At 41.1% G+C, this 16,303-nt stretch overlaps 1 protein-coding gene across 1 annotated transcript; it reads left to right on the top strand.

Annotated features, from left to right (window-relative positions):
- The first annotated feature begins 13,658 nt into the window (after window positions 1-13,658).
- LOC131249460 (lysM domain receptor-like kinase 3) lies at window positions 13,659-14,750 on the top strand. The gene has a single exon (XM_058250271.1). It carries the CDS (start codon window positions 13,659-13,661, stop codon window positions 14,748-14,750), a length of 1,092 nt encoding a protein of 363 aa, XP_058106254.1.
- The last annotated feature ends 1,553 nt before the right edge of the window (window positions 14,751-16,303 follow it).

Here is a 16,303-nt window from a genome sequence, read left to right as displayed (position 1 = left end):
TGGGTTAAAAAATTGTCAGTGGATAAGATTCACCCATAGATGTGTTACCTGATGAGCTGACAAGGCCGATTTTTGGGCCAGTTCATCTACACAGTGAGCCCCACTGTTTGCATGGTTCGGATGTCTGCTACATGTGTCAGGTTGGCATGTAAGCTGCATGTAGAGAGGTTTATGAGGGCTCACCAAAACCATACAAAAGAGAATGAAGCTTTGAGATATTACAGGTGCATTGATAAGCTTGTTCAGAAGCTTAGTATGCACCTGAACTGCAGCACGTAAACCACCAAACGCAAATGAGAACGCCCTTGCTAAGGTCAAAAGGGAATTTGCAACAGAAAAGATGCAGAGTATAACCTACATCAACAATCACTAATTAGAATGGAAGTATATCTTTAATTGACAAGTCTTGTTATTTCTTGAATTATCAAACATACTGCTTGTTTTTGTTAGCAAGTGAAAACATGCAGAATCTGTGAAGCATGATCTGCCCTGTTCAAATTCTTCTAAACAATGAGGATTTATCGGGTCTGGATGTGCCCGTTCATACAAGTCTCAAACATTGTTTGGTGATCCATGGAACATTTTTGGGTGAACCATACCATTGACCTAATGGGCCCACTGTGGATTAGGAAAATGTTCCAAATTTGAAGTTGAAAAAGTGTTTCTCCAGAAATCACACAATTCGGGTGATCCTATCCATTGTTCGGAGAACTTTTGAGGATGCAAATGGATGGCTAGGAAAACTCCAACCAATGGTCAACATTCAATTGAAAGAAGCCTTCCAATTGGTGGCAAAGTTGTTCCAATCAGTAGGGCATGACAAATTAATGGTTGAGACCTTGTATTTCGGTGCATAGATATGTAGATGGAGTGCTTCATAACTTGGATACTTGTCTGGATACATGTATTCCAAGGGAAAAGAAAAGAAAGGTAATGATTTTTTCGATGTTGAGGCATGGATTCCATTATTAGGGGTCATGTTTAGGATAGCAAGTGGAAAACTCATATTTGTTTGACAACGATCACCTAGTTTCTTGCACTAGTAATCTCACAGTTTGCCTACAACATAATTATGAACAGGAGTTTCAGTTTCAATCAATCTCCATATAATTACAATCATTTAATTCTCTGAGGTTTTCATAAGGTATAAGAGAAAATAGATACTTGCCTGAACAAGTAAGTTCATCCACTAGATCCGTCCAATTTCAGTACCTTGAATTTCGAGCTTTAAAAAAAAGGAGAGGTAATGTGTATCAATTGTCTGTTTTTTTTTTTTTTTTACCGCTTTGTCATCTCATTTCGGCCTCCGTCTCACATGCAACGCACGTGCCATCCCTAGAAACCGTCATGTAGGAGGCGGCATGCCAGGAAATCCCGTCCTAGTTCGGGCATCTCGATCCATGATGACTGACACCGAAATGATCCACACGAAAACACGGAGTAATCCGATCCATACCTTCTCTTGGAGAAGCCCGTAAAACCTGTCCTGCTCTTCTGGTAGCCAATCCAACGGCTCGATTGCGCTCTTGATCAGGCAATCCAGAAGCTTCTTCCATTGGAGATCAACATTGGGAGAATTCAGGACCTGGAAACGAGCGGCGAGCAGTAAATCGATGGCCACCTGAATGTACACATTCTCCGTCTTGAAAACCTCTGATCCGCCAGATCCTTGATTCCCATCAGCAATCGACGGTGTAGAGAAGGATTCTAATGCATCGGTGGGGTCAAACGCGTCCGACGGAGATGAAAACGAGGGTTTTGGACCGCTTTGCAGACGGGACATACAAACGTGAGAGATTGCATGGATTTCAACATAGATTTCGAAGAATTGGGATCTGAAACATACTTTAGAGAGATCAGTTTCTTGATTTCCTTCTGTGATTGCATGAACGAAGAATGGAGCGGATCGGCTTCGGATGCAGCTAAGAAAGCTGGATTTAGGGATTTTGCGATGATCTGCGAAAGGGAAAGGGACATGAGAGAGAGAGAGAGAGAGATTTCAAACGCACCTTGTGGGATTTCTCCTTTGATCGACGGATAGCAGCTTTTTGAGGTGTTTGGACAGTAGAAGACTTCATCTTCTGGGCGCGAAAGTTTGAGAGTGTGAGAAAATGAATACAGGAATTTATACAGGGGAGTTTTATTTTATGCTCCGGTTGCATACGACGCTTGATACGCATGCACTCAGAAACTGTATACTGAGCATACATTAACTCAAATCAAACTATCTACATCGTAGAAATCAGTAACACTAGGTTACAGTCGAGTTTGAACAATCCTGGCCACAGATTCTTGGACACTTATTTGTTGAAACAGGGCCCTTGGATATTTTAAATTCTTAACCGTCCAATAAATGTCCACCAATATAATAGTTGGATAATAGAATAAGCTTAATTTTTGGTTGATGATACACCTGAAATTTCATAAATAGTTTGAACCGTTTAATTTTAATTACTTGTATTCCATGTATTATAAGTGTTTGCATATCATTTATGACCCTTTGGACGTGGATCGTGTCCTACCCCAGCCCGTCTCTAGCTAGGAATGGGCAACAACTTTGGGTGACAACCGTGGTATATGGCCTGTAAAAGGGTGGATTTTTTGTCTCAGTTTCTCACCAGTCGAGGCAAAGGAGTAAACTTTTGGCCTCAGTTTGTCACCAACCGAGGCAAAAGGGTAAACTTTTGGCCTCAGTTGCTCACCAATCGAGGCAAAATGGCATACTTTTAGCCTCAATTGCTCACTAACCGAGGTAAAAGGGCAGACTTTTAGCCTCAGTTGCTCACTAACCGAGGCGAAAGGGCAGACTTTTGACCTCAGTTTCTTACTAACCGAGGCAAAATGGTAGACTTTTAGCCTCAATTCTCAACAACCGAGGCAAAAGGGTAGACTTTTGGCCTCAGTTCTCAACAACTGAGGTAAAAGAGTAGAACTTTGGCCTCAGTTTTTCACCAACCGAGGCAAAAAGGTAAACTTTTGGCTTCAGTTGCTCACCAACTGAGGCAAAAGGGCAGACTTTTGGCTTCAATTTTCAACAACCGAGGTAAAATGATAGACTTTTGGCCTCAATTGCTCACCAACTGAGGCAAAAGGGCAGACTTTTAGCTTCAGTTCTCACCAACCGAAGCAAAAGGACAGACTTTTAGCCTCAGTTTTTAACAACCGAGGCAAAAGGGCAGACTTTTAGCCTCGGTTGCTCACCAACCGAGGCAAAAAGGCAGGCTTTTGGCCTCAGTTTCTCACCAACCGAGACAAAAGGGTAAACTTTTAGCCTCAGTTTCTCACCAACCGAAGCAAAAGGGCATATTTTTTGCCTCAGTTTTCAATAACCGAGGCAAAAGGGTAGAATTTTGGTCTCAGTTGCTCACCAACCGAAGCAAGAGGGTAGACTTTTGGCCTCAATTTCTGACCAACCGAGATAAAAGGGTAAACTTTTAGCCTCAATTTTCAACAACCGAGGCAAAATGGCAGACTTTTGGCCTCAGTTTCTCATCAACCGAGGCAAAAGGGCAAACTTTTGGCCTCATTTTTCAACAACCGAGGTAAAAGGGAAGACTTTTAGCCTCAGTTGCTCACTAACCGAAGCAAAAGGGCAGCCTTTTGGCCTCGGTTTCTCACCTACCGAGGCAAAATGACAGACTTTTAGCCTCGGTTTCTCATCAACCGAGACAAAAAGTGAATTTTTAACCTCAATTCCTTTACAACTGAGGCTAAAAACTATATTTAGCCTCATTTTTTTAAACCGAGGCTAAAAAATTGAGGCTAAAGGCCTACTTTCCTATAGTGAAGGTATCTCAACTCAGTCTACCAGTTGGGGCCACTGTCAATACACACTGCACTGTTAGCCACCCCCACTGACCTCAAGTGTTGAAACAAGGTATCTCAACTCAGTCTACTAGTTGAGCTATGGATCGGGGTGTAACTATCATACAACACTCATGCGAAGCTAAAACCATGCAGGTGGGGCCGCCCACAGAATTTTAGTTTTTAGAAAGTGGTCCCCATGGTTAGATCAGCCAAACTGTTGATATATTGTTGGGGGCAGGGGGAAGGGGGGCACTGTCAATACACACTGCACTGTTAGCCACCCCCACTGACCTCAAGTGTTGAAACAAGGTATCTCAACTCAGTCTACTAGTTGAGCTATGGATCGAGGTGTAACCATCATACAACACTCATGCGAAGCTGAAACCATGCAGGTGGGGCCGCCCACAGAATTTTAGTTTTTGGAAAGTGGTCCCTATGGTTAGATCAGCCAAACTCTTGATATATTGTAGGTGGTTGGGGTTGGATAGGTAAAATATTTAGTTAAAACACATACAAGCCAATTCAGTAAATGAAAAACTTTAGATTTACCATGGTTTGGAATAGAAAACTGAGTAAAAATAATGGCTTTATATGTGCATATCTCTGCGTTCCTATTATACATAAATAAATTTAAAATAGAAATTTTTAATTAAAATAACTATAATTCATATAAATATGAATAATAATGTATATAGAAAGTAAAATGCTGTTTTTACCCTCTCAAGTGCTTCCTTTTCAAGTAATCCTTGTATAAATCAATTCATGCATGCTATAAAAAAAAATCACCTTGGGTATGCTTTTATTGTAATGAGTAAACATAGTTAAGCCCTTTATGGATGTATGTGGTTTATCAACACCATACTTCTGTTTTTCCAACTCATTTTGGGGGTTGAACCAAAAATTGAAGCATATCCAACGCTCAAGTAGATCACTATACAAGAAACAGTGGGAATAATGATCTTCAGTGATGAAACTTTCCTAGGGCCCACAGTGATGTTGATTTGTCATCCAACCTGTTTATTTGATCATACAAACATGGATGAAGGGAAAACACAAATATCAGCTTGATCCAAAACTTCCGTGACCCACAAGATTTTTTCATCCGTAGACATTCAATTCACAATGTTTCACATTGTATGGTCTACTTGAGCTTTCGATGTGCTTCATTTTTTAGTTCAAGCCTTAAAATTATCCAGTAAATTGGATGGATGGAGTAAATAAAATACATAAATCACGATGGCCCCCACAGAGTTTACTCAGTATCAATGTCGGCAATCACCTGTCTTTAGTTTTTGAATTGCTGCAAAAAATAAAAAATAATAAAAATAATAAAAAAATGTATTATTGAAAAAACGTGTTTGATTCAGATTATAAAAAGATTTAGTTTAGAAAGACTAACCAATTATAATCGTATTTTTCAAAAAATACGAATTTTAAAATGGAATTTTGTATAATCGAATAATAGGGACCAACTTGGCCCGGTACACTGAGTCACGCCCAGGCCGTCCAGTACAACTCAACTTGAGATCGACGAGTCGGCCCGAGTCATCGAATCTAAAAACCACGCTTATAACCTACGATCTGAGAAATGTTAGGGATGGTTTGGGTCATTTTCAGGAATGACTGAGGCACCCGTGACATTCTATTCCAATAGATATTTCTTTTTCCGGCGAGGGTCCGCAATTGATGCGGGTTTCTTACTACTTTTCACGGAAAAATACTTCGATACTCTGGCTTTTGACGGATGATACGCAGGCAGTTAGAAATTATTGAGAAATTGGGTAACTAGTGTAAATTTAATTCAAAATATACCGTACGAATTTGGGTTAGTAATTTAGATGTATCATTAACCAAAAGTTACTCTAAATATTAGATTGAAGGCGTCCATTGGATGGTTAAAAATGATGTCTTATTATAAAAATAAGTGTCCACAAATCACATGATAGAATTATCCAACCAATCTGATTTCTTATTTTGTAGTTTATTGACAGTGGTTCCAGAATTTAGTCGGTTTAATTTATTTTAATTTATGCCACGTATATCATTTCTAGGTGCCTGTGTATCAAGCGCCCTCAACAACCAGCGTACCAAATAACTCTCTTTTGTGGGCGTGGGTTGCACGGTTGGAAGCGGATTGCGTCCTGCCCCCGCCCGTCTCTGGCCACGTAAGGGCAGTTCTGTGGGCGGGCCCACTGTAATGTATCGGTTTATCCACGCCGTCCATCCCTAATATTGTATCATTTTAAGGCATAAGCACAAAAATGAGGCAGATCCAACGCTCAAGTGGACCATAACATAGATGACTGTTGCATTTAATGCCACGTGCATTTAATACAACCAAGCTTATTATTTGGTGTGGCCCACTTGAGCTTTGGATCTGTTTCATTACTGTGTACAGAACTTAAAATGATCTGATAGGAGAGATAGACGGCGTGGATAAACCGACACATCACAGTGGGCCTGCCCACAGAACCGCCCGTTCGTCGCTAGAGTCGGGCGAGGGTAGGACGCAATCCGCGTCCTGCACGGTTGCGTGAAGAATGCATTCAGGTCAAAAGACCAAAGTCGCCGGACGCGGATTTCCTTCCACGAGCCGGCGACTTTGAGGACGCGGATGCAGAAAGTTCGTGCTCAAGGATGCTGGGTGAGGCCACCACCATTGTTTTCGGGAAATATACTCTGTTCAACCGTTTTGCAAGATAATTTTAGGACAAGATATAAAAAACGAGGTGAATCCAAGACTCAAGTGGGCCACGCGAGAGGAAAAATTAGGGATTCATTTAGAACCGTTGAAACATTCGTATGACCATAAAAGCTTTGTTTCAGGCTAAATTTTGTGTATTTTTACTTCATCCTTGTGTTAATAACCTTATAAATGGTTTAGATGGCATATAAACATCAAGGTGGAGCCCAAAAAGGTTTTAACAGTAGGTATTTCTTTCTCTAATTTTCCCTCTCATGAGGCTCACTTTAGTTTTGGATCCACTTCGTTTTTGGTTAATTTCCTAAAATGAGCTCACCAAACGAATGAACGGAGTACATTTCTCAAAAACATAGTGGTGGCCCCACACCGCATTCTTGCGCAGGAACTTAATGTGAAAGGCTTTCGCAGGAAATCCGCGTCCTCAAAGTCGCCGGCTCGTGGAAGGAAAATTACGAAATTACCCTCGATTGCCCCCAGGCATTTTTTTTCTGTGGCCAATGGACCACCACCCTCTGTAGGTGGGCCACGAAGTTACACTAACCGTTATTTAGTATTCCAAGCGTCAGAAACCAATGCTTTTGTGTTACAATTAGCTTGAATTCACGGCTATTGAACTGAAACTAATCAAATGGATGGCATTGATGCATAACATGCCATTAGGATGAATGCATGGGCAATTATATCATTTTCTGATATAAAGCTAAAATTAGCTTTTACAGATAGTGGGCCTTTTGGGACCAATAACGTGCTGAGGCCAGTTCCTCTGCTACGTATCCTACAAGTGCTGCGTGAAGCGGGGTTGCCCTGCCTTGAAAGCTGGACGCCCCAAATAATCAGGTTGATCCAGCCTTCTTAACAAGTATGTCTTTGGATGGTTTTCCATTATATTATGATGGTGGGGGCCACCGGGTTTTGTATATGCCATGTAATCTTGGATTTCGTGATCCCTATAGTGATGATAGGTTGCAAAAACAAAAAAGGAGGGTTGTGAAGTAAGTAGGTGGGCCACACCTTAAAAATCAGTGGACAGCCATTCAAAAACCTTTAAATTCATGAGGGCCCTTATCATGATTGGATCAACCTCAATTTTGGCGTGTCCAGATTTCACGGCGGAGAGAGCCTGATGGACAGGTTGGATCCCTAAACTTTTCTAAGACTTGTAGAGGCGGGCGGCCTCAATATCAGTGGCTCCAAAAGGTATCCTGACGTTTGCTAAGACCAAAGGCCGTGGCGAGGCATCTCATCTACGGCCCCACACGTGCAAAACTGGCCTGCAGGACCAAAATCCAAACCGTTCATCAGGTGGTTATTACCCTCTAGATGATCTCTCCAAAAAATTCATGCTTCTCTGCCCATCAGGTGGTCACGATTGTTGACGAACAATACACGGTGAAGAAAACCTTAGCTAGTTTCTGTTCATGGGCATATTTGTTTTGTGAACTTTGGCCATTAATTACTGGATTTTCCTGATCTTCCAGACGGGCTATCTATATAATGTGACCCAAATGACGGATGCTGTGGATCTCGTACTTATATTCCATGCTGGAATGTATGGTAGCGTGCATACGGGATGCCGTGCACACGCTCGTGGGCTTATAAAAGGTCCGACATTCGTTGTGTAAAGGAGCCTGCTTTTCGTTTATCAGTGGTCCCGACGCGTTTACCGTGTCACGTCAACCAAATCCCACGTGTCACTCCCTGCACACGACACGTGTCACCTGGGAAAACGTAACGAAAAAAAAATGGTTGGTGGAAGTGTCTCGGGCGTGGATCAGGTACTACCCTATTCAGTTCAACGTATCATTTTAGATCACGATAAAATTTTAAAAAAAATAAAAAAATAAAAAAACAGAAAGAAGCGACGACCATTCCACAGGAAGATGTGTGGATTGAATTCCTACAATGAAAACTTACTAATGCTCAATGTGACGTTTATTTGCCATTCCGGTTGTTCATAAGATCACATGAACCATAGTGAAGTAAACCATAAATATCAACTTGATCCAAAACTCATTTTCATTGTATGAAGTTTTCAACCGTAAGCCTACAATCCTCACTACTTCCTCAGATGTAGTCCACTTAAGCTTCTAATCTGGCTCTTTTTTGGATCATGCTCCAAAATAATCTGTCAAAGTAGGTGGACAGCATATTAATCTTCCATTCTGGCTCTTTTTTGGATCATGCTCCAAAATAATTTATCAAAGTAGGTGGACAGCATCGCAAAACATATAATCACAATGGCCCCACAAGGTTCCTAATCGGACTGTCAGACTCTTGGGATGTCCCGGTGAGGGTGGTACTCAATCTACCCCCAAGCATCTCTCCCAACATCCCAAGTGCTTTTCTTTTTCAAGTGAAATGCATTGTGCGATCTTGTTACCCTTGCAATTAGGGTTAGTAGTAGGTCAAGCCCTGATCCGCGTAGATTGACCAGTTGGCTAAAACACCCAAGCACTCAAATTTGACAACCCAACTTGATCAATTCTCATCCAAAACGTTCTTAGGCCCAAGCCTCCATTCCTATAGGGTAGATTATTTCTATTGGCACTTATTCATAAGAATAATAAAAGTATTGTAGAACATAGTAATACTTTATTGAATGGACTGTATATACTAATTGGGTACAAATACTCCTTACTAAGCATAGATATGAATTAAATAAGTAAATGCGAAAGAAAAAATCAAACACACGCAAAAAACACAAATTTTACATGAAAAATTAACTGTACAAATCAATGAATAATCTATTATAATAAAAAAAAGTTATAATAGATGAAACAATTCACAGATGAAAAACCCAAGTTTCTTCATTCAAAACCCTTGGTTCAAAAGTTCTCTTACATTCTGCTTTATCCTAATCATTCTTAACAAGGTATTTATATACTTATGTACCATATTAGAAAACAAAATCTGTATTTGTGCATTTGGTTCAGTCAAATCGACTCATAAACCTTCCATCCAACTTGAAAAGCACAAAGTATCACAATGAACAACAAATTTTTAGCCAAGTTAAAAAATAACCTCTTCGCAATATATTAAAAGCACTCACGATCAACACTACTTTAATATGAGTCCACCAAAAATGATGCATTTTCTTAAATTGACTTATTTTCAGGCCAAACTCAGCTCAAGAGCTTTTGGTCCAATTACATGTATAAGACAAGATGGGGAGCAGAACCCCATTGCCAACCACGTTTGTAACAAATAAATATGAGGAGCTATTAGATATCTGTCCTATGTGGCTTAGCCACATTATTCTTCTAATTTTTCTAAACACTTTTTATGTTGGAGACAATGCTTAAAGCCCAACAAATAAAGAGTTACAATTAAACTAAAACTTACTAAAAATAGTAAAAATGGAAATAAACAGGCAATTGGACCGTCGATTTAATGGCATCTCACAAAAGTAGCTCGTCCTATCCTAAAATCATTTATGGTATGTTAAGTAACTTATTTCAATTTGCAAGATATGCTTGTTTTAAGGTTTTAATAGTCTTGATGACTTCTACCTCTGGTCAGGCCTTATCTGGTCTATCTTATACATGAAAATGCCCGCGACCTGCTCTACATCATACATACTGCACACACACTGTACATGTTCCTACACTAGATGGAGACATTGCATAAATTATACCGAACAAATGATATTAACCATCATATTGGAGGCCATCAAATGGACAGATTACATGAAAAGAGTTAAATGTCTGATTCCAACAAATGAAAGTTTATTAATTTGATCAGGTTCATCCAGTCACGTTTACAGTGGCAACGGGAACAAAAGTATGCAAGAGTCGAGCCACTCCTCAGGTGACCAATGATTCAGTGATCCAAACCGTTGAATGGTGGTCCAAAAAGTAGATGGTTAAGAATGGCTCACAGATAAGGCCAAATATTGTTTAGAATCTTGCAATCTGGGTGTGATGTTATTTTTTTTTCAGATGAGCCATGGACGGTTAATCTTGTCATATAACGGATTTGGATGGCTGAAACATGGGCCCATATGGTATTAAAATCTACTTTAAAGAAACTGAGGTTTACCAGCTGGTTTTTCATCCCAAGCAAGACGAAATTGTCCAAGAAGAGGCCATGCTTGTTTAATGTCCATGACTCATGACTCCAATCTATAAACGGAAATACTTGGCAATCCACGTGGAGTCTCACGTTCCAATATGGAATACATGTGTGAGATCTGAGCTCTCCATCTACTTGGAAATAGTTATCAGATCTTCCCCCTAAAAATTCTGGCAGTTTCCCTGCTCAAGTGGGCTATAATTTACAAGGCAAACTGACGGTTATACAGTATTTTCCATTCGTTGATTTGCATTGAAAGTGATGGAGTTAAGGCTTGAAATAGCATGTCTTTTAGACCAGAAGATTTAAATAGTGTAGGCCACCTGATGGAAAGATGTGATCTTGCACACGTGCCTCATGTGGCTGCATGTTGATGGTAATGTACACGTCACCCATTGGTGCCCAAATAACCGGATTATGTTAGAACCTATATCTACACGGTGAACGTGGCAGGGTGATATAGTAACTGGTGCTGTGGGCCCTACTATCATGGATGGCTTATTTTTCAAATGATTTGAACGTTATGCCTCCAAGGCCATCGATCAGGTGACTCGGATCACCCGATCTATGGCTATTGCCCGGTTCAAAATGATAAGTCATCCAGCCACGTGCGCTGCGCTCGGGAGAGATGGATCTAACACATTCCCTTCTGCAGCCACACATGTCAGGACCATGATTCCGCCCATGGGCCAAGCTAATAGGTCCAAGCCCAGTCCAAAGCGGGCCAGGCTTGCTGGGCCAGGTGGGCTTCCCGGCTATCTCTTCCCTGAGAGTGAGTGCACAAGAATCCCACAACAAAATAAGTTTTGGATGTCCGCCAAACCATCCTTGGATGGTGAGTGATGCACGGACGATACGCATTTAGTGGGCCATTCTACTAATGGTGGCATAGTAGAACATTATGAATGTATATAACTCAAGCGACCTGCAACGGTGAGTAGAGCTCAGCCAATTGTGTTGGGAAACTACACAACTTATTATTCTACATGCAAATTAATAACTATGTAAGAGGTAAGAGACACCAAGAATTTTTTTTACGTGGAAAACCCTGGGATGTGGAGGAAAAAATTCACGGGACGTAATCCGGCACAAATCCATTGTAATAGAAATAGTGAAAATTAAATCATCAAAAGACATCCCTGCGATATTCCAAGTACATCATCTAAAATTAGATTACAAGTAACAATGAAGCAAATGAATTTCTCACCAATTAAGGATGGTATAAAATCCTCAATACAACACTTAGGAAAGACAGTTGAAAACATTGGCATGGTAGATGGACCCTCGCAAATCGGGATACTAAGATTTCAGCTGTAGAAGCCTCTTAATCTTCTTCTTATACGAAACTTTCTTTTTCTTTCATTTTTTCTCCGAAAAAAAAACTTCAAATATTACTTTTAACTCTCCGTATAAAAAGACCAATTTTTTTGGTAATTTACTTAGCTAAAAGACCAAAATACCCATATAAGTGGCATGTGGGCATGGCCTTGTACACGAGGCAAAGAAGTTCATGTTTTCGATATTCGTCCATCTTCGTCCACGCCCATGCTCTTGAGCATTGCGATGATGTGGTCCTTTTCCAAAGGCGATGCATTCTAGAAGTGGACCAGCCCTGCTCGGTGGATGCCGTCCATTGATAACATTCAACGGATGCAAGAGAAAGATGAAGATGGTTATTGATGGGTTTGTTTTAATAGCTGTTATCAGGGGCTCTAATGGGTGGTCATTGCGTCAAACGTAAGTGAGTCGACCCGGCGAGTTGTACTTTTTTTCTTTTTTCTTTTTTCCTCCTTCCTTTTATCGTTTCCTCAACTTACTTGCATGGAAAGTAAAAGGCCAAGAAGTGCGGATAGATAGAAAAACCAGAACCTCGTTGGGGTGAGTTGATGTGATTGACTCGGCGAGCAAACCGGGTCGTTCTACCTTGACTATTGCACGCGGTATTAAAATAAAGAGGCCGGATTCAATACAGCGAGATGTGCGGGGTCCACTGTGATGTGTGCATGGCATCTAATCCGTCCATCATTTTCCGCTTGAAGCCTAAAAATCGGGCTGCGATTATAGATAGAGAAAATCTCACAGTTCTCATGATGTTAACCCAACTATTCTATTTGGGAAGCTGATATTTCTCCAAGATATCCATTTGCAGGATATTCCAATCGATCTTCAGGCTATGGTCTTCCCACCGTTGAATTAATGAATAAGACGGCCTGGATTAGTAGTAGGTCGCATTTAGCGTGGCAAACGCACACAAGTGTAGGCCCAACTGTCATCCGAAGAGACACGTGGCCTTTTTCTTGTCGAGGAGTTATTTGATACTCTGGCGGAGTGTAATCCTTGATACCCAGGCACACATAAGCTGCACATGTTGCATACATTAACTAAAGATAAATAGTCCAAATTGCGAGGCCTACTTAGGAAGATTAATTGAACCATCCTTCTGATTAATGGCTGTTTCCTTCTTAAATGCAGATAGTTGATATTTTCCATTTCTACCGTCCATTAAATCTCAACCACCTATCTAGAAACTCAAATCAGTGTAATTGTCAGTTTGGAAACCATCAAAACTGAACCCGCGCACTTAAATTTAAAGACTATATGCGTGTGCGATTCAAAAGCGCATGTGTATCATCCATCACAGTTTTACAGAGTACCTAGGACGTTGTTCTCTTTGGGGGTAGCCTTGTAATATTTAGAAGTTTTAAGGGACGAATGCCTTACATGGTTGGCGTTGATTCGAGCGTTTTGTGAGGGTCTCCTGCTATAAAAAAAAAAAAAAAAAAGAAATCAACAGATACAGCGTTCTATCCATCGCCTTTGTATTTCATATGGTCCATACATGTATCATGACCCATAAATCCTATCTGGCATTTCCCACAAATTAAGAACATGGCCTATTTAAAAAATGATTCCGTATCTTCAAATCCCTCAAAACTCTCGAATCCAACTGTACTAAATGTGCTGACGCTCCTCAGAACTCCCCACCAAAAGCCCACATCTCGCTTCTCCAATTTCATGCGTCCAAACACTCCAAAATCTCCTCCGAAGTACAAAACACCGCAGCCCCAACAACGCCATGTGTCGCCAAAACCCACACAAAGTCCAAAGCCCAATCTCAATAACTCCACCCAAACGATCCGAAAACCAATCCCTCAGACGTTCCAATTCCATGCAACTACCCCCAACCGAAAAAACCAACCTCCTTTTCTCCTCCTCTGAAATAGCATCAGCTACCAACGCCTTGCAATCCCCAAAACTCGGCAATTCCTCGGCGTGGAAATGCACCCTCCGCGGCAAAACCGTCGTGGTCTATCAACTCCCCTTCCCAAACCCCGCCCCCGACGCGGCCCGATTCCGCACCCTCCTCGCCGATCTCTGCAAGGTGAGTCACGCCGGCATCGTCCGACTAATCGGCGCTTGCGAGTGTGGGCCCCACGTGTACTTCGTCCACGACTTCGAGAGCGGTACCGATCTCGCCCACTGCCTACGTGGCAGAAACCTTATCGAGCACACGCTCCTCTCCAAATGGATACATCGGATCCGTATCGGGTCCGATATAGCCAAGGCGCTCGAGTACTTGCACCACGATATCCCGATACGTTTCGTGCACAAGCACGTGAAGTCCTCTGGTATCATCGTGAGCGAGCCCGATTTTCGCGCCAAGCTCGCATACGTAGGGTCGCACGTGCTCACGTGTGGGCTACACGTACCGGAACGGGCCGAGACGAGGAGGTCGGGCAGCGTAAAGATCAGTGGGACCCAGGGGTACATGGCGCCCGAGTACGCGGCGGGCGGGTCTATTACACCGAAGTTCAATGTATACGCTTTTGGTGTTGTGCTTTTGGAGCTGCTGACGGGCGAAGAGGCCGTGCGATACGTGTATGAAGAGAGGGAGACCATGTATCGGAAGATCTCGTTGGTGGAGGGGTTGGGCTATGTCAATAGGGGTTTCAGGAATTGGGTTGACGGGAGGATGATGGATTCCTATCCGTTGGATTGCGTAGAAAGGGTGGTTGAAATTGCTCGAGCTTGTGTGGACTTGGACCCAGAAAAGAGGCCCCACATGAGGTGGGTCTCTAATGAGCTGTCGAGGGTCTTGATTTTCTCTGAGAAGTGGGAGAAGATGAGACGTAGTACGGGGGTCAATATTTCATCGGTGGGTAGATGATGATGGCCCGGGGTTTGTGGGACCCTCGATGGTGCAAAGACGGATTATTCAAATTGTTTACAATTTCTCGAACATCTCTGTAACAAGGTCTTTCGATGTCATCAACAAACCACTCGATGCGATCAAGCACTAACATCGAGCATACATCAATGCAATCGACAAATGCTTGATTCCATCAAGAAAATTCAAAAAATTCATGTCAGCTACTGAACTGATTTAGATGTGCTATTTATACCATCGAAGTGCCATAGTAGGTTCCATCAAATATGTGTGGAGGATTGTGTAAGTGCACAAGTTGTTTTCTATTCCAATTGTGATATTATTTATATCTAAGTGCAATCGAAATTAAAATATTGTTAAGATGTAGTAAGACTTTCTAAATCGTTCCTATGTAAGGAATTCAAGAGCATAGTTAGGGCTTGAAGGAGATTCAAAGCTTGCTCAAATTGATAGAAACACTAATTCTTATAATTTCCGTTTTCTAGGTAAAATTGAGATTATTTTTCTTTGGGCTTAGTTGTGTAATTATATTTACTTTGTTTGATTCTACTACATTCGTTTCCGCTGTCCTCATTGTGATCATGACCGTTCAGGTGGTTTAAGTAAAAAGAGACCAATAGTCCACACTAATTGGCATGATTTTTTCTTCTACAGTGGCCCATCTAAAGTGGGTCCCACAAAGAATCTTAACCTACCTATCCTCCACACCAGCTATATATGAAAACTACTGATGTGTTTTGGATTGTGGGTCCCATTATGGATGGAGCCTATGCTACAATCAAAGTGATCAAGCAATTCTAACCATGCAATTAATGGCTATCAAGTGTAACTCTTTCAAAGAAAATAAGCAGGCAAATATTATCTTTTCAGTGCAATTTTTTTTGTTATGCTCCATCCACGGTTAGGTCAGAAACCCGGACAGTCCGGATCCACTTACCACTATGCCATGTGTACGCTTGGAGACTCACCACCATTGTTTAAACGGTGAAGAACTAACATTCTAGCCTCATTTTTGAGAAAGTATGTTGTCCCTTGTCCGGTTCCACTACTCGTCAAGTGGATATTAAAATGGTTCAATCATGCCTATTTTTTCTTCAAGAGTTTACCTCTTATGAATGATTCATCATCTTTTTACTTTCACGCGTTCTTTTGCTGGACGACTGTAGTTTCCACCGAATAACGAACAAATTACTATTCTTAATAGTTAATTGCAAGTGCAGTTACTTTAAATTATCAAAATAATTACTTTCATCTTTTGATTTATTATCTTTTATTATTATTATTATTGAACTACAAAATCACATAAATTTTAAAATACTTTTTGCTAAAAGTATAAAAGAATTTATTAAATAGTTAAATTCTTTCCTTTATCAATTGTCTGATCTCTTTAACGTGTCAATGAATACAAGATTAAATTGCTACGTTCTCGACCATAAACAATTTCCTGCAGTTTATCTATCTATCTTGGTGCTCAGGGTCATCAGCATTTAGTCCACAATATTGAACCGCATCCACCTCTAGCAAGTCTTTGCATCAATGACCGAATTTCAAAG

This window comes from Magnolia sinica, chromosome 6 (genome assembly GCF_029962835.1).
Source record: "Magnolia sinica isolate HGM2019 chromosome 6, MsV1, whole genome shotgun sequence".
NCBI classification, from domain to species: domain Eukaryota; kingdom Viridiplantae; phylum Streptophyta; class Magnoliopsida; order Magnoliales; family Magnoliaceae; genus Magnolia; species Magnolia sinica.
The sequence above is the reverse complement of the archived record's forward strand: the minus strand, read 5'-3'. Positions and strand labels throughout refer to the sequence as shown.

Excerpts from the sequence above, each read along its gene's own strand:
- LOC131249460 (XM_058250271.1), top strand. The coding sequence starts at position 13,659 with ATGTGTCGCCAAAACCCACACAAAGTCCAAAGCCCAATCTCAATAACT.